General features: G+C 33.5%; 1 protein-coding gene across 8 annotated transcripts in view; it reads right to left on the reverse strand.

The window, feature by feature from the left end:
* Rasal2 (RAS protein activator like 2) overlaps positions 1-24,425 on the reverse strand; it is a 338,051-nt gene that overhangs the window by 216,755 nt on the left and 96,871 nt on the right. For 2 of the 8 annotated variants that reach the window (XM_048809955.1, XM_048809954.1), the window contains exon 1: positions 11,405-12,675. The exons of 4 other annotated variants lie outside the window; for them this stretch is intronic. In XM_048809955.1, the coding sequence (XP_048665912.1) occupies positions 11,405-11,993 (589 nt within the window). In that variant the 5' untranslated portion in view covers positions 11,994-12,675. Of the gene's footprint in view, positions 1-11,404; positions 12,677-24,425 lie in introns of those variants that run through there. 2 more of the 8 variants (XM_048809953.1, XM_048809960.1) reach the window with 2 other exon arrangements.

Below are 24,425 nucleotides of genomic sequence, written 5' to 3' on the forward strand. Positions count from 1 at the left end.
CACCACCCCCACCCATGACAGACACCAAGTAGCCAGAGAGTCAGCCTGGGAGATGTTCTCTATTTTCCACAGGCAAGAAAATGAGGCCAAAGCAACCCAGCCCAAGAAGCCTATATTTCTCCTGGTCCAGAGATTCCATTCTACCAGATGCTTTTCTTGGGGAAGCTCATTTCCCTGCTTTGGGCAGCATTAGAAGGGACCCCAAGAAATCCCAGTAAAACCATGAAGACCAAAATAGTGCCAACAATACCAGGAAAATTAAATTGTCACTGTAACCACAGCTCACAAAAGTAGGCCTGGAGTTGCCTATATGCTAAATAAATAGGGTGACAGCCTGCTAAAATAAGATTTAAGTAAGACCCAAAGTTTCCTAACATAATAGTCAAAATATTCAGGATTCAATAAAAATATCAAAATCCTAAGAACCAGGAAAATAACAGTTTGAACAACACAAGACAATCAATTTAGAAGAATCAGGTGTTAAAATTATTTAAGAAGGAAATTTAATTGACCATTATAAAATGCTTCACAATCAATCAGAAATTCTCTTGAAACAAATTTTAAAAATATAAACTGTTAGCAAAAAAACAGAAGTTATTTTAAAAAATAACCATATGGAAGTTATTATAATTGAAATGAACCTGAAAAATTAATGAAAATGGCTTAATAGAACACAGATGACAGAAGACACAATAATCTTGACTTCAAATCAACAGAACTTACAGGATACTAGCAAAAGAGAGAAAGCAGATGGAAAAAAATTAAAAGAACAAAGTTTCAGAAACAAGTTGGAAAGTATTAAAAAAATCCAATAACACATATCATCAGAGTTCAAGAAGGAGAGAAGAAAGAGCAGGGCTAAAAGAGGATTCAAAGAAATATCGGAGAAAACATCCCAATTTTGGCAAAAGACATAAACCTGCAGATTCAAGAAGCTGATGAAGCACAAGCAGAATATATCCAAAGACATCCATGCTGACAAGAACAATTAAAGGAGGAAAAGTTTATTTTGGGGACTCATGGTTTCGGAGGTCTCAGTCCACAGATGGCTGGCTCCATTCCTAGGAGCCTGAAGAAAGGCAGAACATCATGGTGGAAGTATGTGGCAGAGGAAGGCAACTGAGGCCATGACACCAGGAAGCAGAGAAAGAGCTCTGTTCAACAAGGACAAAATATATACCCCAAAGGCATCCCCCAGGGACCCTCCAACTACACACTACCTGCCTACTGTTACCATCCAGTTAATCCCTATGAGCAGATTAATAACACTGATTAGGTTAAAGCTCTCATTACACAGTCATTTCCACCTCTGAACTTTCTTGCATTTTCTCACACATGAGCTTTTGTGGACACCTAATATCTAAACCATAACAGTGCCCAATACTGCAAAATAAATACATAAACAAATGTAGGTAAAGCAGAGATATCAAAATGGAAGGTTTGTATATTTCACACAAAGTGGTAAAATGTTAAAAAAGAGAAAACTATGGTATCACATATGAACATTTTAAAATCTACAGCAACAACTATGAAAGCTAGAAAGAGACACATTCAAAAACACTATAAACAAACTGTGGTTGAAATAAATCAGTTCTCCATCCTAGTGCTCTGAGTGGTGTTGCCTGAAAAGTAACCATTCAAACTGAGGAGAGAACTAAATATGACCATAGCAAGAAAACATAAACTATAAACTCTTCAGACTAAGGAAGTTTCCTGACCTAGCAACTCCAGGGTACCCTCTATATGTACGTCTCTACTTATATGTGTATATTTGCAGAGGGGAGAGAAATTAATCTGCACCATTAGTTCCTATATTTAATAGCCAAACAAAGAGTAAGTAAGACAGAGGAAGAGGAAACACGTTAGGGAGATGTCACATATGAACATGTCAGTAGTATAAAACCTATTGCAAAAGGATTCAAAAACTACTAAGAATCAAAAAACTACATAGTACTTTTGTTGCTTATAATATCTTTCAATGGCTATATGTACAGGATACATCGTTCTTCACTATACTTATATAGCACTTGGTGTATTTTATCTGAAGTACAGAAACAAATTATATCACTGATACTCATTTAGGTAAGTTCTAATTCTCTAACACCTCAGAAGGAAGCATTATTAGCAAAATCAAAAGATTCAGATATCTTCATAAATTCATTTTATTTTTTTCATTTACTTATAAATCATTTCCCTCAAATTCCACTTGGTGCTTTAATATTCCATATCATTGTTAAAAAATCATACTGGTAAACTAGAAAAATGTGTCAATAGGGCATACCAGAGGACTTATTTTTCCAATCAAAAAAAGTAAATAAAAATATAAAAAATATAAACAAAAAAGGTTATCTTTAAAAGACTAACAAAATCTTCTAATGAGTTGGCCAAAAATCCACTGTAATAAAAGAATTTTTTAGAGAAAGTAAAATGTGAAGTGAAGGACATCAGTTTACAATCACAGACTTGTTCAAAAAAATATTCCAAACAGAAGTTGACTTTTACTTCTGCTTAACAACAATGCATAGCTATAATTATAACTAAGTTCATTTTCATAACTTTCCATCTTACTTGTTCTCAAGATAAATTTCCAATATGCTCTCCAGAAATGTAAATATAAGTATAAATGTATTTGTGAAATTCTGATACTGGGCTTTAAAGGCTTCAAGCAGTATTTTTTAAATTACCATTTTCATTCTTTTATTTCTTCTTCCAAAGGAATAAAAAGTCCTTTTGTATTCTAACATTTGAAATAAAACTAAAGGAATAAAAATAAAAATATGAGAAATGGACCTATTAAAAAATTTTTAATGAACATTATTATTGTTAAATTGCAATAAATATCTCCTTCAAAATAAATAGGGTTGAAGGGCTGGAGTTGTGGCTCAGTGGTAGAGCACTTGCCTACCATGTGTGAGGCACTGGGTTTGATTCTCAGCACAGCATATAAATGGATAAAATAAAAATTCATCAACATCTAAAAAATAATTTAAAAAAAGAAATGGGGTTGACAACAAAATGATGGAACTAGAATGCAATAAAAAGAATGGGGAAGATTATTCAAGGGGATACAGACTCAAAGTAAAGGCCTAATAGCAACACCTGAGGCACACCTATCAGCCCAATAAATAATAAACCAGGTATACCATAATATCCACTATCAACTGACTTCTGTTCACAGTAGCCAACAGGTATAGGTGTTCATAAAATGTTCTGTTTGAAAAGCAATGCCCTAAAGTTAAGACAAGGGACAAAAAGTAATTATAGCAGTTGATATTTAGTTAAGTGAAATACTTAGTTTTATTATAGACTAAGGAACAAGTCACCAAAATGTTAAGAAATACTTTTAAAAGAAATTTTTAAAATAAAAACATGTCATTCATCTATTTTTAATAAACTAGGAAAATACCTTTAATACCTTATTTTAGGAGAACACCTCAGTCACCTCAAGGTACAGCAATATTACAAAAGGGGTTTTTAAAAGAGCCCTGATTAGGATGCCATCAAAAGGATGGAGGTAAATAAAACTTAAATACTAGGACATCAGAGCCTAATGTTCATAAATTAAAATCATCACAAAATCTAAAGCATATTCTTTATTCTGAGATTCTGGCATATGAAATGGATAAGCTACATTAAGTACAGTTTTCAACAATCCATTTGACAGAGACTCATGAGTAAACAGAATGGATAAAAAATGTTCATTATATATTGTTTAAAATTCCATCTCTATTACATGGGAATGTTATTCTCAACTTTACCAAAAAAAAAATTTAAAAAACTGAATCACTAATTACCTGTAATAGCTATCATTACTTTACATAAAATGAACAATGTGAAGATTATTCTATCAGTAGCATAAAATCTTCACTACTATTTACAATAGATCTATGGTATATAAAGCAGTGTATTAAACACATACCAGGCATGGACTCTGCTTCTCTTTATAAAAGAGCCTAGATCTGGGAATAAAAACCACAAATGCTGACAGAAACTCATATGTTCTAACCACTAGATACCACTTTTCTCCAGAACAACAAACCACACACATGGCACTCAAAATATCCTTTATTTTTCCCAAGATTATGATTACATACTGTGCTAAGTTATAATGAATTGGAGTCCCTTAAGCTTCAAATTATTTTGATATTTTGGTGAAAATATCTAAAAACATGAACAGAACACAGGATTCCTACTTTGTACAGGCATGCAAATCCCTGAATCCAGAAATTAGGAGAAAAGAAAGTTTAAGGATATCTCACTCCGAGTTCCTCATGAGAATAACAGGAAAAATGTTTGTGGTTTACTGACTAAAGTCAGTCACTAAGAACCTGTATACTCATATGGATAAGGTTTCATAATCACAGATTTAGAGTGATTAAATTAGAGTGATCATCTTATTCTTCTCATTGCTTTTTCACAAATAAATGGCGTGAGCATGAGAAAATGACTAAAACCGGCTTTAGGTAAATATAAATATGACAATCATCTTGGAAATGTAGACAAATCACATTGTTCACTGTATTCAAGCTACCAGTGGGAAATACTAGAACAATATATCTATATTTATATCATCAGCACAGGTGTAGGAAATTGCTAATTACTAAAAATATTTATGATATATATATGTGTACACATAAATATTTATTGATTGAATACATTTATTTAAATAAGAATTCAATAGCAAGACTATTAGATGTTTAGATAATAAATGAAAAATTTAAAGTGACTTAATGTCCCAAAAACACCAAATCATTATTTGGAAAGCAGAATAATCACCTATAAATTATGAGGATAAATAAGAAAAATAAAAACATACTTTAACACAAAAACTTGTTCATGAATGTTCATAGCAGTATAAGTCATAATAGTAAAAGGTGGACAAAACACAAACATCTCTCAAATGCTGAATGTAGAAATAAAATATCGTATGAACCATACAATAGAATTTTATTTGTTCAGAAAAAAAAATAGAGTACTGAAAGATGCTACAACATGGATGAACCATGAAAACATTATGCTAAGAGACAAGACACAAAAGGTCACATCTTGAATAACATTATTCATATCAAAATTATAGGTAAATCTATATAGTACATTAGTGGTTATTACCTATGTGGAATGGATGGGAATCTTTAAGGGAAAAATATGGGGAGTGACTGCTTGGTGCAGGGTTTCTTTTTTGTGTGATAAAAAAAGTCCTCAAATTGTAGAGTGGTGATACAACTCTGTGAATACATTAAAATAAAAAATCTGTCAAAAAAAAAAGACAAATATTACACGTTTCCACTTATATGAGGTACCTAACAGTCAAATTCATTAAGACAGAAAGCAAAATGATGGTTATCAGGGACCAGTGAGAGGGAAGAATGGAAAATCAGTGTTTAATGAATAGAGAGTTTCACTTTGGGAAGATAAAAAATAGTCTGAAGATGGAAGGTGGTGATGGTGCACAGTAGTGGGAAGCCACTTTACTATACACTTGAAATGGTTATGTGTGCCCACCCCCAAGGTTCATATGTTAAAGCCCTAACTTTCAGTGTGACTATATTTAGAGATAGGACTTTTAAGGAGGTGATTAAGATTAAATGAAATCATAAGAGTGGCAGTGTAATCCAACAGAACTGCTGTCTTTAATAAGAGGAGGAGGAGATGCTAGAGGCCCCTCCACACTCAGCAAAGGCAAAGTAGGGCCACAGCAAAAGCCTTTAGGAGAAACCAGTCCTACTACCACCATGATCTTGTACTTCCAGAATTTTAAGAAAATTAATTTGTTTAAGCCACCCATCTTGTATTTTTGTTATGGCAGGTCTAGCATATTAATACATCAGAATATATTTATTCAAAATGAAAAGATTATACTAATATATTGAATAACTTTAGATATGTAAATAACCTGAAATATTTAAGTTCATTTTCTAGCTTATTTTACACATATTTACTAATTTCAAGGATGCACAAATAGGAAAAAAAATACTGTAAGTGACAAAATACTGGATCAACTGCTTACAGCTTAGATGCCACAGAATGGGTGACAAAATGCTAGCAGGTTAGATATTATGCATGCAGAGAAGCATAAATTATTAGGAGAAATGATGAAAAAGAAACATTTATCTGCATGGTATAAAGTTCTTTTTAAAAAATTTAATATACATATTTAGTTGTTGATGGACCTTTATTTTATTAATTTATTTATATGTGGCGCTGAGAATCAAACCCAGTGTCTCATACATGTGAGGCAAGCGCTCTACCACTAAGCCACAACCCCAGCCTGAGAAAGTTCTTTGTTTTTTTTCTCTTTAATTATTTTTAGTTGTTGATAGACCTTTATTTTATTTATTTATATGTGGTGCTGAGAACCTAGTGCCTCACACATGCCAGCCAGGTGTGCTACCACTGAGCCAAGCCCCAGCACCCCAACCCAAGTTCTTTTTAATCTAATTATTATACAAAGCAAACAGAAAGTCTGATTATAGAGAGGATCTTGGGCATTATGTAAATTCTTATTGTAACTGGACTTTACTACTATTATTTTTATGTGTAGTGTTCTATAAATGCATGAGTTTATCCATTTTTTTATTCATTTGTTTTTTTTCCTGATTTGTTATTGATTCCCTAGAATAAGTGATGATGCACTAGATACCTAATAAAAAGATAAGCTGTACTTCCAGATTAGAACAATATCTCAAAAATCGAATACATAGTTATTCTGCTGCTGTGTAAGGTTCCTTCCAGTTAGATTTATGAAAAAGTTGTTTAAAATTTAATGAGAATGTTAAAAGAAAACTATTTAGAAAAATATTAAAATCATCTGATACCCAACTTTTTTGTTTTAAAGCTTTCATTCCTCTCTCTACCTGCTGAAAGGGAAGGAAAAAGTAATTTAGGACTCAGACTGCCTCCAAATAATCTACTGTCCAACTGTTACATACATTAAATACATAACTTTCACATGGGTGAAAAATGGCAACGATGTAGACTATATGGTACTTTGCTGGCTTGATACACCATAATCTGCTTAAGTTATCACTTCATATAATGTTTCAAATGTTTCTACTATTCCAAGAATGTTTATCCCAGGCTTAGGCATGAGTTCAAAGTAGTTCGGTCTACTTTTAGCTTTAAGGAGTTTTATTTTATATTGTATCTCTTGATCCATATATTGTATCAGAAGAAGGAATACATATTGAATCATGGGACAGTTGAATAAAGAATAGCAGTGAAGACACTGAGCATTCTCCCTCTTGAACTAGAAATCCTGAGTACATTTCATTGTTCACATCCTGATAGTAATTGTCACTGAATACAATAAATTATTACTTGCTCATGGTCAGAATATGTTCAAAACAAGTGATTTCACACAACTTCATACTAGAATATTGTAATTTATTTACCTTCAGTAATTACAACAAACTCAACCAGATATCCTCTTCTTTTTTAAAAAATGATATCCATGTAAGAACAATTTCTTTGTCGAAAAATTATTTTCCCTACTTTTTTAATTGGTGCGTTATAGTTGTACATACTGATAGGATTTGTTGTTACATATTCCCACATGCACGTATTTCACAATGTAGTAATATAATTCAGTGAATACAACTTCCCAGCACTTTCCCCTTCCTCCCCACCTCCCACTCCTTGGTCCCCTTTCCTCTACTGATCTTCCTTTGCCTTTCATGAGATTTGCTCCCATCTTTCCTTTCCTTTTTCCTCTATAGCTTCCACATGAAACAAAACATATGACTCTTAAACTTCTGAGCACTTAATTCATTTACAATGGTCTCTAGTCCTATCCATTTTCCTACAAATGACATAATTTCCTTTTTCTTTATGGCTGAATAAAACTCCATTGGGTATATATACTACATTTTCTTCATCCATTCATCAGCTGATGGACACCTACACTAGTCCCATAGTTTAGCTATTATGAATTGTACTGCTATAAACATAGGTATGCATGTATCACTGCAGCATGATTTCCTTTCTTTATTGGGGGGGGGGTACCAAAAATTGAACCCAGGGGCTTTTAACTACTGAGCCACATCCCAAGCCTATTTCATTTTGTATATAGAGACAGGGACTTGCTAAGTTGCTTATCGCCTTGCTAAACTGTTTAGGTTGGCTTTGAACTTGTCCTTCTTCCTCAACCTGCTGAATCGCTGGGATTATGGGCGTGCACCACTGTGCCTACCAAAGACTTTAATTCTTGAGGACAAATATTGGGGAGTAGTATAGCTGGGTCATATTGTGGTTTCATGCTTAATCTTTTGAGGAACCTCCATACTGATTTTCATAGAGGTTATACTCATTTACAATTCAACCAACAGTGTAAATGAGTTCCTAAATCCTCTCCATTTATTATTATTTGTATTCTTCATGACTGCCATTCTGATTGGTGTGAGATGGATTCTCAAGTGTATTTTGATTTGCATTTCTCTAATTGCTAATGATGTTGAACATTTTTCATACATTTGTTACCCATTTGTATTTCTTCTTTTGCAAAGGGTCTGTTGAATTCATTTGCCTATTTATTAACTGAGGTTTTTTTGGTATAAAGTTTTTGAGTTCTTTATATATTCTAAACATTACTCCTTTATCAGAAGAGTAGCTAGCAAAGACTTTCTCCCATTTTATAGGTTCTCTCTTCACATTCCTAATTGCTGCCTTTGCTGTGCAAAACAAACAAACAAACAAAAAAAGATTTTTAATTTGATGCCATCTAGCTTATTAACTCTTGGAATTATTTCCTGAACTTTAAGGATCCTATTGAAAAACTCATTGCCTGTGCCTATATGCTGGAACACTGACACTATGTTTTCTTCTAGGAGTTGCATAGTAGAAAAAATAATGTAATATATACAGAGTAACCGCCAGTATAGTTGGCAAAATAGTGTCAAACACTACTTTAAATTTTCTCAATATATAGTATCTTACTTAATGTTGCTCACATCTTATGGTTCTCGCTGAAAAAGTAACAAACATTAGGGAGTTTCAAATTCAAAAATATATTAATTTTTAATGGAGTATTAAAGATATCTGTGTTATAATAATTCCATACCTTGCCACATGTTATGGTTTGGATGTGAGGTGTCCTCCACAAGCTCACATGTGAGACAATGCAAGAAGGTTTGGAGGAGGAATGTTAAGAGTTTAAACCCAATCAGTGAATTAATTGGGACTGACTGAGTGGTAACTGAAGTGGCAGGGTATGGCTGGAGAAGGTGGGGACTGGGGTGTGGCTTTGGGATATATATTTGTATCTGGCAAGTGGAGTCTCTTGGTCAGCATGTAACCACTTCCCTCTGCCACACTCTTCCACCACATTATTCCTGTCTCACCTGGAGCCCTGAGGAATGGAGCCAGCTGTCTATGGATTGAGATCTCTGAAACTGTGAGCCCTCAAACAAACTTTTCCTACTCTTCAGTTGTTACAATTGGGTCCCTTTGTCACAGCAGCGAAAAAGCTGACTAAAACACCACAATACTGTAATATGTAATAGCAAGTCTAATAAGAACACAAGTGGTTCTTTACTAATGAAGTTGAAATTCCTTACAACAGCACTTTAAATTTGAACTCTATACATGCTTCCGTATTCATAATTATTCTATGATAACAATGGATAAGATAAGACAAAGTAAAATACAGAACATTTTATATCTCCTTAAGCAGATCATCAATGCATAAAAAGTAGGGACACATTCTCACATCACTTCACATACCAGCAGGTGATCAATAATAACTTGATATGTATGCTTAGAACTGAAAGTGAACTTCAAGTCCAACATTAAAATATAGCTTCTTTTACCAAATGTACACATTACCCATGAGAAGTACCAGTTCTGAAAATGTAAACTCTTACTCTCCTTTGGGCATTCCACCATTTGATCACCTTACATTCTTGCATCCAAAGAAATGCAACAACTTGGTTCTTCAAAATCTTAATGGAATGTTAACAGAAGCACACCACAAAAGATTTTCCCCTTGGTAACTGTCGATTTGCCAAGGAAAGAAGAAAATAATTATTATTAAAATTCACTAAATAAAGGAATATTTACGAAGGCTGGGGCTCAGAAAAAATACTGAACTTTTGGCACACGTAAAATTACTTAAGATTTCATTGAACTGTCATTTTCCGGTATTCAACTATACTTTAAAAGAAATTAAATTATATTCCAATAACAAAATTCTTCAACCATTCCCAAAATATTTAAGGAAGTACAAACCTTTGTTGATATGGTCAATTTGGGTGAAGATGCAATCAAGCTTTTTTTGTCTGTTTTTATGGTGCTGGGATTGAACCCAGGGCCTTGTGCATGCGAGGAAAGCACTCTACCAACTGAGCTATATCCCCAGCCCATAACCAAGTTTTGTTTTGTTTGTGTGTGTGTGTGTATGTGTGTGTGTGTGTGCACGCGCGCGGGGTGGTGGTGGTGGTGACAGTACTGAGGATTGAACTCAGGGGCACTTAATAACTGAGCCACACCCCAACTATATTTTGTATTTTATTTAGAGACAGGGTCTCACTGAGTTGCTTAGAGCCTAGCTTTTTGTTGAGGCTGGCTTTGAACATGGTGATCATCCTATCTTAGCTCCCCAAGCTGCTGGGAGGGCATGTGCCACTGTGCCTGGCCATAATCAAGGTTTTAGTGTTAAGCTTCTCAAAAAAAAACAGGCCCTAAGACATAATTGAAACAGTTTATCAGATATAGACAACCATTTCCAAAACTCAGATACTAAGTTGTAATTTAGGAGGTTTTAACAATGTTACAACAATATCAAATATATTTTTAATTTAAACAAATCCTAAATGAGATTTTTTAAAATTGATAAGCCTGTTACATAAAACCAATCAAACACAAATTTATATTTTGTCATATGAATATTTAAGATTTGTGTTCTTGAATTCCATATTCAAATTGTATATTTTTGATATAAGCAAATGAAAATTCTAATAAGTGTATAATTCTACTCTATATAGTTCTAATAACATTCATTAATCTTTAAATAATTTTTATAAAGACATAATGGTAGAAATTGTTTGTACTACTGTTTCTCAACTATCATGAGAGAATTATTTGATTATTTCTCTCTAAATTGCCCTTAACCCACAAAAGTAGATCAATAAAGATTAAAAAAAACTTTAACACAAACCCCAAAATAGAGTTCAAAAACTAACATCATATAAAATTCTTCAATTAGCCAATCCATTCATTTCTTACTATTATTTATTATTACTTATTGAAAGAGGGTTTCTGAAGCAGAGGCTATACCTTTTCAAATGTGCTATGAAATAAATTTGATTTATAGTGAGCAAATAAAATGGTTTAGCTGCTTATAAAAACAATTAAAATTTCAATAGTAATTAAATCTGAGCCATCCTTTTTCCCCCTTATTATCACAATATACCTTCTCTTACTGGCTCATTGAACGATTCTCCTTTTAGACTCAGCATCCTGGAAAAGCCATTGGAAAGAGTTGAGAAAATCCCACGGATGAAATATCCCTGCTGTTCAGACTCCACTGACCCCACTGAAGTCGGCCATGGTCTAATACATTTGATAGTGCAGCGGGGCTCTGGTTCTGAAATAGATCTGGTGAATGGAGCCCGAAGTTTCTGAGTGTTGACAAAGTTCAGCTTCTCTGTTGATGTTCGAAAGACCTCATTATCAGAGGAAGAAGCATTATTAGTACAGATCATCTCTGGCAGGACCTTTAGTTCATCCAGTTCTCCTTTATTATTCTGCAATCTCTCCCATTTGCCCCCTTTCAACCTAAAATCATGATGTTTTTGCCATCGATAAGCACCCAGTGTCTTTTCTACATTGGAAACAGCATATTCATTTTTCTTCCTCTTGCTTTTCAATGGACCACACCGCTGATAAATACTTGTTCCTATCTCAGAATTTGCATAAGCAGGTTCTGACAAAGATCTTCCATAGCTTGGAGGACTATGTGGTATTTGTTTCTTAAAGATGCTCATTTTCCACGACTCCATTTTTTAACAACTTCTCTAAACTTTAAAGTTTCCTCTATTCTGCAGTCTTTGCAGTTGAACCACACTTGTCCGGGCAGTCCAAAACACTCGACTGCTTAAGCAGCTTTCTTTGTGTGGCTTTGAACCACAGCAGATGTTGTTGCTTAAGAGCTGGTATCATGTTATTGCCCCATTTTCCCCAGATCTCCAAAATTTCAGCAGCACCTAAAACCCCTTGCCTGAAGTAAATTTTCTTTAATGTAGAGAAGAAAATAAAGTTTTCCAAAAGAACATCTCTTTTCCTGTAACAACTAACATCTATGTATTATATTTTCAGGAAGTGATTTTTAAAAAATAAGTAGAGAACTAAAAATGCCAAAAAACCACAAACACCTTTATGGACCAATAGTAATCAAGTGTTTACCATGCAAATGAGTGAGTTAAAAATAGATTATGAAAGTAAGTACACAAGTGGACATCTATAATTTCCAAAAGATGAAGGAAAACAAACCAAACTTGTTTAAAAGTCTGTTCTTAGAATTACAGCTCCTCTGCAGAGTTTTCAAAGATCTGCATTTCAGAAATTTAATTTCAAGCAAATCAAAACTATTTACAACTACAATCTATCTCAAAGTTGATATTGATCTTTAAAAAGTAAAGTAAGGTTATACACTTTTTATTCAATTTAGCACAGCAAAAAGAAAAAAAAAGCCAAAACTTAAATTAATTTTTGATGTAAATATGTTACATATTTAGAATTTAGAAAGTATTTACTGGACAGAAAAGAACAGCATCAGAAGGTATTTGCTATGAACTATAGTAAAGAAAAAGGAAAATCAAACCCAGGGCCTCATTTAGCCAAGTACTCTAACACTGAGCTATATTCCAACCCCTAAAAAAGGAAAATCCTAAGGAAAGTTCCCGTGGCAAATGGAAACATAAAAAACGTACATACTTAAATAATTTGTAGAACAGGAAAGTTTTCTATGCAAATCTAATTGGAATAAGTTGGTTGGAAATATTTTTCCTATCTGTTTAACCAAAGAAATTCCTTTATTCCTCTTTGTGCTACTTACACTTTTAAAAAAGAGCTGACTATTTAACATTTTTTTAAAGCAAGTACCTTATACCGAACCAAGATCATGAGTGCCAAGTTTTTGGCCAGTTACAGTTTCTTCAACTGTCTACTCATAACCCCCTGAAAATAGGGGTTTCAAATGGAAAGTCTGACACACTTCAGACCACCAATAAGAGAGATATGACAGGGCAATCAAAGCTACTTTGTGAGTTGGATAAAAAAAAAAAAGCGATTTCCTCTGGCAAACTAAAAACTGTCCATTTAGGGGGCTGGGGTTGTAGCTTGGTTGGTAGAGTGCTTGCCTTGTATGCACAAGGCCCTGGGTTCAATCCCCAGCACCACCAAAAAAACAAAATTAAAAAACAAAACAAAACAAAAAAAAACTGTCCATTTATTTGTAAACTGTGCACAATGAATTTATATTTTTTTATATTTTTCTTAGTATAGTATGAACAATAAAGAAATTTAACCTCTATATTCCTTTAAAAACAGATTGAAATATTCTATTATTTCCATTACTACAAAGCAATAACCTCACTTTCTTTGCTTAAATATATAGTCTCTAAATTTATACATTCATATATGAAGTAAATGTTGAAGTATTTGGCTTTTTCAAAAACAATACATCAAATTAGAGGGTCTTACAATAATAATTTTTTCCCTTATTAAAAATACATGTACTGGGCTGGGGTTCTGGCTCAGAAGTAGAGAGCTCGCCTTCCATGGGTGAGTCACTGGGTTCAAACCTCAGCACCACATAAAAAAACTATAAAATAAAGATATTGTATCCACCTATAACTAAAATATAAATATTTTTTTTTAAACTACACCTATAGCCAGACGTGGTGGTACACGCCTGTAATCACAGTGGCTTAGAAGGCTGAGACAGATGGATGGCCAGTTCAAAACTAGAAAAAAGTGATGCACTAAGCAACTCAGTGAGACCCTGTGTCTAAAGAAAATACAAAATAGGGCTGGGGATGTGGCTCAGTGTTCAAGTGCCCATGAGTTCAATCCTTGGTACAAAAAAAAACAACCCACTGGGGGTATAGCTCAATGGTAGAATGCTTGCCTAGCATTTGTAAGGCTGTGGGTCCAATTCCCAGCACTTAAAAACAAACAAAAACACCTATAAATGTTAATTTATATAAAGAAACAATGAACATTATGTTCTAAATTCTCTTTTTATGGTACATCACATCATCCAAAAAAATAATAATTTGTGATGGGAAATAGACCTAAGTGTAAAATATTACACTGTAAAGCTTGTAAATGAAACTATATACTTGTGATTTGAGGGTGGGCAAAGAATTCTTAGAACACAGAGAGAAGTAATTGTGATGGGAAAACATTACTAAATATGACTTCACAAATTGAAAAACTTCTGTTTTATAGAAGACATCATTAGAAAAACCAAAAACTGTCAGAAACTATCCACTATAAAAATATCTCAATTTGTACCACAATACGTAAGAACTTCTACAACTTACTAGTTTAAAAAAATTATTTGAATAAATCCTTTACAAAGAAAAATTAAAGGCTAAAAAGCACATGAAAAGTATTTAATCTCAATAAATTAAGGAAAGAAATTAAAGACATAATTAGATGTCACTCACATCCACAAGAATGGCTAAAAAGAGCTGATAAAAGCAGATATTGGTGAGGATACAAAACAACTAGAACTCTAAAAATTGGTAATAGCAGCGTAAGATGGTACAATTACCATGAAATATGCTGGCAGTTTTTTTTTTTAACAAGTTAAACATACAACGCTACCCAGTAATTCCACTTACAACTATTTGTATAAGAAAAATTTTTAAATATATCTCCATAACAGTTTTTTATAGTGGAAGTAAACTGGAAACAACCCAAATATATATCATAGTAAAATGAATAAAATACAGTATTTTCATACAATAGAATACTACTCAGCTATAAAAAGAACAAATAATTAACTCATAAAGTAAATGGATGAATCTCACAGATGTGTCAATGATGGAAAGTGGATACAAGAGTGCATACTATATATTATTTCATTTACATGGAATTCTAAAGCAGACAAAACTAATCTTAAATGGGAATAGAAAGGAGGTGAGGGGACTTGAAAAGTAATGTAGAGTGGTGGAGGAAACCATTAAGAGGAACCAGGAAGCTGTGTGGGATGATGGAAACTTTGTAAGTCTTGATAGGGATGTATAGTGTGTGTGTGTGTGTGTGTGTGTGTGTGTGTGTATACTTGTCAAAAATCATTAAATGTACCCTTAAAATGTACTTATTTCCCCATAATTAAATTTTGTCTTAAAAATCAGTAAGCAACAATAAACTCTAGTTACTACGTTTACTTATCCAGTATTACAGATTGGCAATTGTGAAACTATTTTCTGTGTATCCTAGGGCTCAAGAAAGGAGTAAATTCATTGAAAAGAATGAATAAATGTGTGAATGAACCAACCAACCGACAAAAGAATGAATGAACCAATAACCCAGTACTACTACTGAGACAAAAGGATATTATGTGCCAGCAGACAATCCCAAATTAAAAAGCATTATAAAAGAACAACTCCTTGCTTCAAAAAATATCAACATCCGGAAATATAAAGAAAGACTATGCAACTCTTTCATTTTAAAGGAAACTAAAGATAGATAATCAAAAGCAATACACAATTTTGTATTGCATCCTAAACTGGTAGTTTTTCCAATAATGTCCTTATGGCTATAGTCTGACAAAATTTGACATAAATTATGGATTAAAGAATTATATGTCAGGGGCTGGGGATGTGGCTCAAGCGGTAGCGTGCTCGCCTGGTGTGCGTGCGGCCCGGGTTCGATCCTCAGCACCACATACAAACAAAGATGTTGTGTCTGCCGGAAAAAAAAAAATTAAAATTCTCTCTCTCTCTAATAAATAAATAAATAAATAAATAAATAAAAGAATTATATGTCAATCTTAAAAATCCTCACTTTAATAATCTGTGGTTATATTAGATAATATTCTCATTCTTAAGAAATATACAGAGGTATTTAGGGACAAAAGATCACAATTTTTCAGACTCAGGAATTAAACCTAATATAGAGAGAGATAAAATAGGGTAAAGTAAATGGAGCAAAATGTACATAATTGTGAATATAAGTAAAGAGTATATGGAATTTCTTGCACTCTTGCAAATTGTCTATAGGTAGGGATTATGTTAAAGCATTACACAAGCAAATTTCTTTCAATTTTACAACTACTTTAAGTCTATAATACAGATATTTTTATTAATACAGTGAAGTTCCCTGACAGAGTATCTTTTCAGTATTATAATAAGATATCAGGCTTTTCAGGTTTTATGAGGGAGAGAAGTTGATTAAGATCACCCCGTTATAAAAGCTCAGTGGAAAATTAAAGTTTTCAAGAAACACTGCATGATAAGAATGGAATTTGAGACCCAAAATCAACAATGTAAAACTCAAATCAATATTAAGTGATAAAATATTCTTACATACCAAATAGCTAAGATTAAGAGTAAGAAAAATTATGGAAGTTTTTAAATTAATCAACGATTCTTTTGAAAAGCCACCACAATTTTTCTAACCATAAACTTCCTTATTTAATTGAGGAATATGAAACTAGGACATACTAAAAAACAGAAAAAGGATCAACTGAAATCAGAAAGCATAAAGATCTGTAGTTGGAGGAAGTGACAGACTATATGGAGGCTTAGTCAAATAAAGAAGAAGTTTTGCTTTCTCACAGCTAACTAAAGTTTGATAACAAGTGCTCAGCATTATTATCTATTATCATGAAAGCCTAATATCATTTGTCAGGTTTTTCCCCAAGCTTCATGTTTAATCTGAATTTAAAACAATAAGTTGGCATGTTCCAATTTCTAAATTTTTCTTTTTTTTTTTTTGAATGAACAAAACTAATTTATTTTTTTTAATTTTTTTATTGTTGGTTGTTCAAAACATTACAAATTTCTTGATATATCATATTTCACACTTTGATTCAAGTGGGTTATGAACTCCCATTTTTACCCCATATACAGATTGCAGAATCACATCAGTTACACATCCATTGATTTACATATTGCCATACTAGTGTCTGTTGTGTTCTGCTGACTTTCCTATCCTCTACTATCCCCCCTCCCCTCCCCTCCCCTCTTCTCTCTCTACCCCCTCTACTGTCATTCATTTCTCCCCCTTGTATTATTTTTCCCTTTCCCCTCACTTCCTCTTGTATATACTTTTGTATAACCCTGAGGGTCTCCTTCCATTTCCATGCATCTAAATTTTTCAAATGTATGTAATGAATTTATGAATTTAAAAAATCTAAGGTGTTTATAATTTTACTAAAATTAGAAACAATGATATTATTACCACTGAATTACTACATTAAGAATCCTGCTATAAAAATCGGCTGCTGAGACAGGCACACTGGCATGCACCTATAATCCAAGCCAGAGAATTGCAAGTTCTAAATCAGCCTCAGCAACTTAGTGAGGCCCTAAGCAACTTATTGAGATGCTGTCTCAAAATTTAAAAATATAATAATAATAATAATAATAATAATAATAATAATAATAATAGTGACTGGGAAATGTGGCTCAGTGATTAAGTACCCCTCAGTTCAATTCCTAGTAAATTAAAATAAAATAAAATAAAATAAAAATTGGCTGCTGATTGGGCTATCAGAAGAACAACAATTTCTGTCACCTCCAGTAGCAACTAATTACTTTTATACTTTTGTAACAACAATTTGCAATTTTTAATTAACTTATTTGTTCTAATTTGTTATATATGACAGTAAAATGCATTTCAATTCCTAGTACACATATGGAGCACAATTTTTCATTTGTCTGGTTGTACACAAAGTAAAGTCACACCATTCATGTCTTTATACATGGTGTTAAGTTTTTTTTGAGTTCTTTATACATCCTGGAGATTAGTACTCTGACGTGCGTGTGGCAAAAATATGCTCCCAAAATGTAGGCTCTCTCTTCACCTCACTGATTGTTAACTTTGCTAAGAAGAACTTTTTTAGCTTGAATCCATCCCATTTATTGATTCTTGATTTTATTTCTTGTGCTTTAGGAGTCTTGTTAAGAAAGTTGGGGCCTAATCCTACATGAAGAAGACTTGGGCCTACTTTTTCTTCTATTAGGCATAAGGTCTCTGGTCTAATTCCTTGAACCACTTTGAGTTGAATTTTATGCATGGTGAGAGATAGGGTTTAGCTTCATTCTGCTGCATATGGATTTCCAATTTTCCCAGCACCATTTATTGAAGAGACTATCTTTTCTCCAATATATGTTTTTAGTGCTTTTGTCTACTATGAGATAACGGTATTTATGTGGGTTTGTTCTGTATCCTCTATTCTGTATCAATGGTCTACATGTCTATTTTGGAGCCAATAGCATGCTGTTTTCGTTACTATAGCTCTGTAGTATAGTTTAAGGTCTGGTATAGTGATGACACCTGCTTCACTCTTCTTGCTAAGGACTGTTTTGACTATTCTGGGTCTCTTATTTTTCCAGATGAATTTCGTAATTGCTTTTTCTATGAGGAATGACGTTGGGATTTTGATTGGAATTCCATTAAATCTGTATAGTGCTTATTCAACTTGCTAAATCAAAATAACATCTGAACTCTTTGAATAAATAGACAAGCACTTAAGTTCACATACATGTATTTCAAATTGCTACTGAGCACCTATCATGCATCAGGCACTATACTAAGTCTAAAGGAACAAAAAATTACAGGCTTTGGGATGGAAGTGGGAAAGACAGTAGAATAAATCAGACATAACTATTCTATGTTCATATATGAATATATGACCAGTGTAACTCTATATCATGTATAACCCAAAAATGGGAAGTTATATTCTATGTAAGTATGATATGTCAAAATACATTTTACTGTCATGAATAACTAAAAAGAACAAATAAAAAAATTCTTTAAGAAAGAAAATAAAAATTACAGTCTACCTTCTTGGTACTTCCAGTTATTGGGAAAGGTTTATATTTGGAAGAAGGAAATACAGGACGTTAGGGAAGTATGTAGCAAGAGAATTTTTATGAAGTCTAAAGCATAAAGGATTGAACCTTTTTTAGATTATTTTCATCTACAGTCAGTTCTGCTATAATGTGACATGCATTCCTAAAAACCACCACTTAGCAAAATTGCACAATAAAACCTCAGGGCTTATGGGGAAGATGAAGTTTCTTAGTAGTATTAAGAAACTTTGACAAGAACAAGTTTAAAAAGATATGAAGTGAATAAAAACTACAGCATTATTTTATTTGTCAGATATGTAACTCTAAAAAATAAAATAAAAACCTTGAAGTTTGCTTGTGGAAGTAGGCATCAAATTGCAGCATTTTGTGAAGTGGTAGGCAAAGCATTATCTGAAACTGGAAGGACAGCTATAACATCATAGGTGGATGAGTGTGGCTCATAAAAAAATGTGGAGAAATAAGGTAAGTGGTAGTTACGATGTATGAATTCTACAAATTAAAAAAAGAAAAAGACAAAAAATTGTAAAAAGATGCACGAATTCTTAGTATTTTTACGTGGCTTGGTTTAGTTGGATTCAGTTTCCTACATTCAGCTAGTGTTTCTCACAAACGAGTGGCACAAAGGCCAATACAAAATTCACACAATGCTCAAATTGTTCCCTTGAATCAATTGTATAGTATAAATCCTTTTTTTTCTAAACAAGTATCATATCACACCTGAATTTATTTTCCCTTCTCTTCTATACAGCTGATGTTGTAAGCCAGGAAAGATCAACAGGAGACCCTATCATTGCAAGGAACAAAAAAATCAGTGATATGTGATAGGCAGCTTTGCCTCACTATGACAAAATAAATGAGAAAAACAACTTAAAGGAGGAAGATTTATTTTGGCTCATGGTTTCAATGATCTCAGTCTATAGTTGGTCAACCCCATAGCTTTGGACCTGAGGCATGGGAGAACATCACAGCAGAAGATGCTTAGCTCATTGCATCCAGGAAGGAGAGAGACAGGAAGGAGTCAGGGACAAAATATAACTTTCTAGGACACCCCAGTGTCCTCCTTCTTCCAATTAGGCCCCAACCCCTACAGTTTTCACCACCTCCGAATAATACCATCCAACCACGAATCATAATCCTATCATGATCCTATCACCTTCGAAGGCTCCATCTCTGAACACTCCAAACCACATAAGAATAACCTTAGTATTCAGTTCTGAAGTTCAAACATCTTTATGTTTTTTCCCCTTTTCTTCTTTTTCACTTGATCAGAACAAAAAGAAACAAAGGACCACATTCATGTACTCACAAAGGACCAGGCCCCCAGAATAAAGCAACAGATCTGCTTCAGGAGAGTGCTTCTCACATTGTAATCTGTGGGTGAACCACCAAGGGATCTTATTAAAATGTAGATCTACATTTAATAGATGGATACAGGGCCTGAGAATGTGCATTTTTGAGAAACATATGAGACCTATGCCACTGGTCGGTAGATCAAATAGTGAACAGCAAACTATAGATTTTTAAACTACAACAACTAAAGTTCTAGTGGTTCCCATATGAATCAGTCAGGTTCACCAAAATAGAAAATTATGTTGAAATTCAAGAACAAAGTGAGAACATGAGCCTAAAATGTGCACCAAGACTGTACATATCACATAGAGACCTATGGAATGCTCACAGGACTGTGCTAAGAATCAAAGCTACAGTAAACCTAGTCAAACCTCTTTCTTAGAGACAGCAAAGATTATCTGTACCATATAAACAAACAAAAAAAAAAGCCCAATTAAAAATCCAGCAGTCTTTTGCACTTCCATTTCTACCAATGCATGTGCATGTAACAATGTTTTGCAATGGAAGGAAAAGAGGTAGATGCTTTATGAACATTAATGGGAAAGTGATAAAAAAAAAATCACAGTATGTATGTATGTGTGTGTGTGTGTATATACACACACACACAAAATGAAACACATATAGTATATATAAATACTATAAAGACACAGAAATTTATAAAAGTGACTACCTGTGGATAGATAGCATAACTGAGAAATCACCTTAAACCTTTACAATTTTTATTTGTAACCATGATTATATATTACTTTCATATTAATAACAGAAAAAAGACGAATATGTAAAGAGGTCTAAGAGATAAGACAGAAAGCAAAATAGACCATTAAAAAGTAGAGCAAATCCCACTTTTGTTAATGATGATCTTTAATATACGAGTATGTGTTAGGGTCTGTAAACAAGTCAAGATGGCTCCTGGCATTTTGCCAGAGGGAGTGGTTTGTGAAGTAATGCCAGCGAGCCATTAAGTGTGGAGATTCCTTATTGGTTGACTGCTGTATCTAGTTTATGTTAGTTAAGATAAGCTGTGTGTAATGTATATATACCCCTCCTGTCCTACAATAAACGGCTCCCACTCCTGCTGTATCAATCTACACAAGTTCCTCGTCATCCCCCGGTTATTTTGCTGCAGCCGGACTGCGGCAAGTATGTACCTGGTACAATGATATACATCAAAAAAAAATCTGTTCTTTTCATTTAGGGTAGAATTATGAGATATTTTCATTTTTAAATTATTAATTTCTATAATATACAAAAACTTGAAATAAGCATGTGTGCTTTTATTCCTTTTGAAAGCAGAAAACTTTAATAAACATGTATTTAAAATTTACCCATAGAAAAAATAAAATCTTGAACAATAACCTATAGAATCAGAATAAGAACAGAAAACTAAGCAAATCATCATAGGTCAACCTTAACCAGGTCTTTCATAAATAATACAACAAGACCAGAAAGAAAGGACTTGTCTATAATTACCTAGTTAATAAAAAAACAACAACAAATATCCAAATTACCAGTTTAGGATTCCAAAACCTACGTAAATTAACATTTTTCAAACTATAATGCACAGAACACAGTTGAGAGTTCGGGACTGAACAATATAGCTGTGATGTTAGGTCTTACATATTCTAGTGTTACTTGGTTTAAATACTTAAGTTCTTAAAGTTTAAAACAGGATATTGAGTTTCTCACTGTAATATCTTTAAAATTTATTTCAACTAAGAGAATCGAATAGTGGTGAAAAGGCAAAACTCAAGCTTTCTCAGTTTACAAATAGTCTGCCACCACTTCCTATGGGAAAGAAAATCTATTCTACATATCCTACATGATATTTTATATTATGAAATATGCTACAATTAACAAAGAGAGTCTAGACTTCTTTGACTAGAACAAGACAGTGCATACTTCTTAGACCAACTCATAAAAATTCTTAAAGATAGGATTGATTTCTATTAATAAGAAAAAGACATCTTTCAGAAATACAAATTCCTTGTTTATAAGAAAGCTAAGTAATTAATAACAAAACATCCCCTTCCCATCTCCTATCACTGGATCACATCTGCTTCCCGATAAAACACTTCCTGTGGCATAAACTACCTCCCTTCTAAGTATTAGAACTGAAAGGCACACCTGACATGTACACAACTGTTTCTCATTTAAGAGACAAAGATATCTAGGAGGAACAAATAAAGGGTTAAAACAAACAAACAAGTGCTGCAGGGCCTGATAAAGCAGGCCTGTAATCCAGCTACTTGGGAGGCTGAGGTAGGAGACTCACAATTTAGGGAAACCCTGTCTCACAAAATAGAAAAGGACTGGGGATGTAGTTCAGTGGTAAGGTGCCCCTGTTTTCAATCCCCACTACCCTCCTCCATGTGTTTTAGAATCATTATTTTTTTTTAATTTTCAAATAAAAACAACACAATCCTATGACTAATAATCAGCATTTTCTTTTATCTAAAAATAAAAAAATTTAGTTTCCCCCAACCTCTAATCAGCTTTTCTCAACACTCATTCTTCTCTTCTTTTTTTTTTTATTTAGTTATTGATGGACCTTTATTTATTTATTTGCTTATATGTGGTGCTGAAAATTGAACTCCGTGCCTCACACATGCTAGGCAAGGGATCTACTACCAAGCCACAACCCCAGGACCCCTTTATTTTATTTTTATGTGGTGCTGAGGATCGAACCCAGTGCCTTCCACATGCGAGGTGAGTGCTCTATCACTGAGCCACAACCCCAGGCCTCTCTATCTACTTTCTAAGTGATAGATTTTCAAAGCTGAGTTTTGAGGACCTCTGTCCATATTATTGCCATACATAGCATCAATCACAAATAGCACACCTATTTACACTGCCAGTTGACTTGTCTCCTTTGAGCAATATACTTATATGCTTATAATTTAACTCACAATGGCTATTTCTTACTTCAAATATATAATAAGACCTGTGATTTTTCTTTTAAAATATGGTTGTATTCTAGTGTTCCTTCTCCTAATAAATGACACCACATCATCTAACTATGCAAGCCTCAAATGTTAGTCATCCTCCTCTTGCACCACTTAATATCCAACAATCAATGATTTCCCCTGCTAAGTATTTCCTTACCTATCAACTTCTCACCATCATTTTCTCTCACCTGGACAAGACACTCCTAAATTCATCTACCTAAATCTACTATGACATCTGAAAATACTTTTTCCTTCTGCAGTCAGAATAATCTTCAAAATACAAATTTACTGCAGCTTATGTAAAACTCTTCATTGCCCTCCCACTACTCTTATGATTAAAACAAAATTCCTTAATATAGCTTGGGCCCAATCCAAACCTCAGGCTTCCTCTGAGAGAGACAGATGAATTCTGTAAGTTCTTCATACCTGTTGCTCTCCCTCCCACTACAGGACTCTTGCTCATACTGTTTCCTGTACCTGGGAGGTACAGGATCTTTCAACCCTCATCATCATGTTTCAGATTTCAGTTCTAGTGTTACTTTTTGAGGGAAGTCTTTCCCGACCAGTCAAGTCTCCCTATTATAGGTCTTTACAGCCCATGCATTTCTCTATCATAGCTATAGCTGTAATTGTACATTTCTTCGTGAGATTATTAATCAATGCCTCCATACCAATTTTCATTCTCCATAATGTTCCCAGTGCTGGGCAAAGGATAAGCAAACAATAAATATTTGCTGTATTAATTAATCAAAAGTGAGAAAGATCTAAAATAAAACTAACTTCAGACTAGCTGTAAGAAAGGTCAGTAGGCACCTATTTATGTTTTACATTGTCTCTGATACCTAGAAGATCACATGAAAATACAGGTCATAGAGGGGGAGGCAGTCAAATACACTGCAGGAAGCTGTTTTCCTTGCAGCAACTGTTTTTGTTTCTTAAAGGACATGGATACAGAATTTTAAAAGAAAAAAATAATGTGAAATGGGAAGAGGATAAGGAGGAGACAAGCAATACTGTTTCAATTATTAAAGCAATATTTCCCATGGAAATGTCAATTTAATAGATGCATAGATGATTATGTTTT

Source organism: Marmota marmota, unplaced genomic scaffold (assembly GCF_001458135.2).
Source record: "Marmota marmota marmota unplaced genomic scaffold, marMar, whole genome shotgun sequence".
Classification (NCBI taxonomy): domain Eukaryota; kingdom Metazoa; phylum Chordata; class Mammalia; order Rodentia; family Sciuridae; genus Marmota; species Marmota marmota.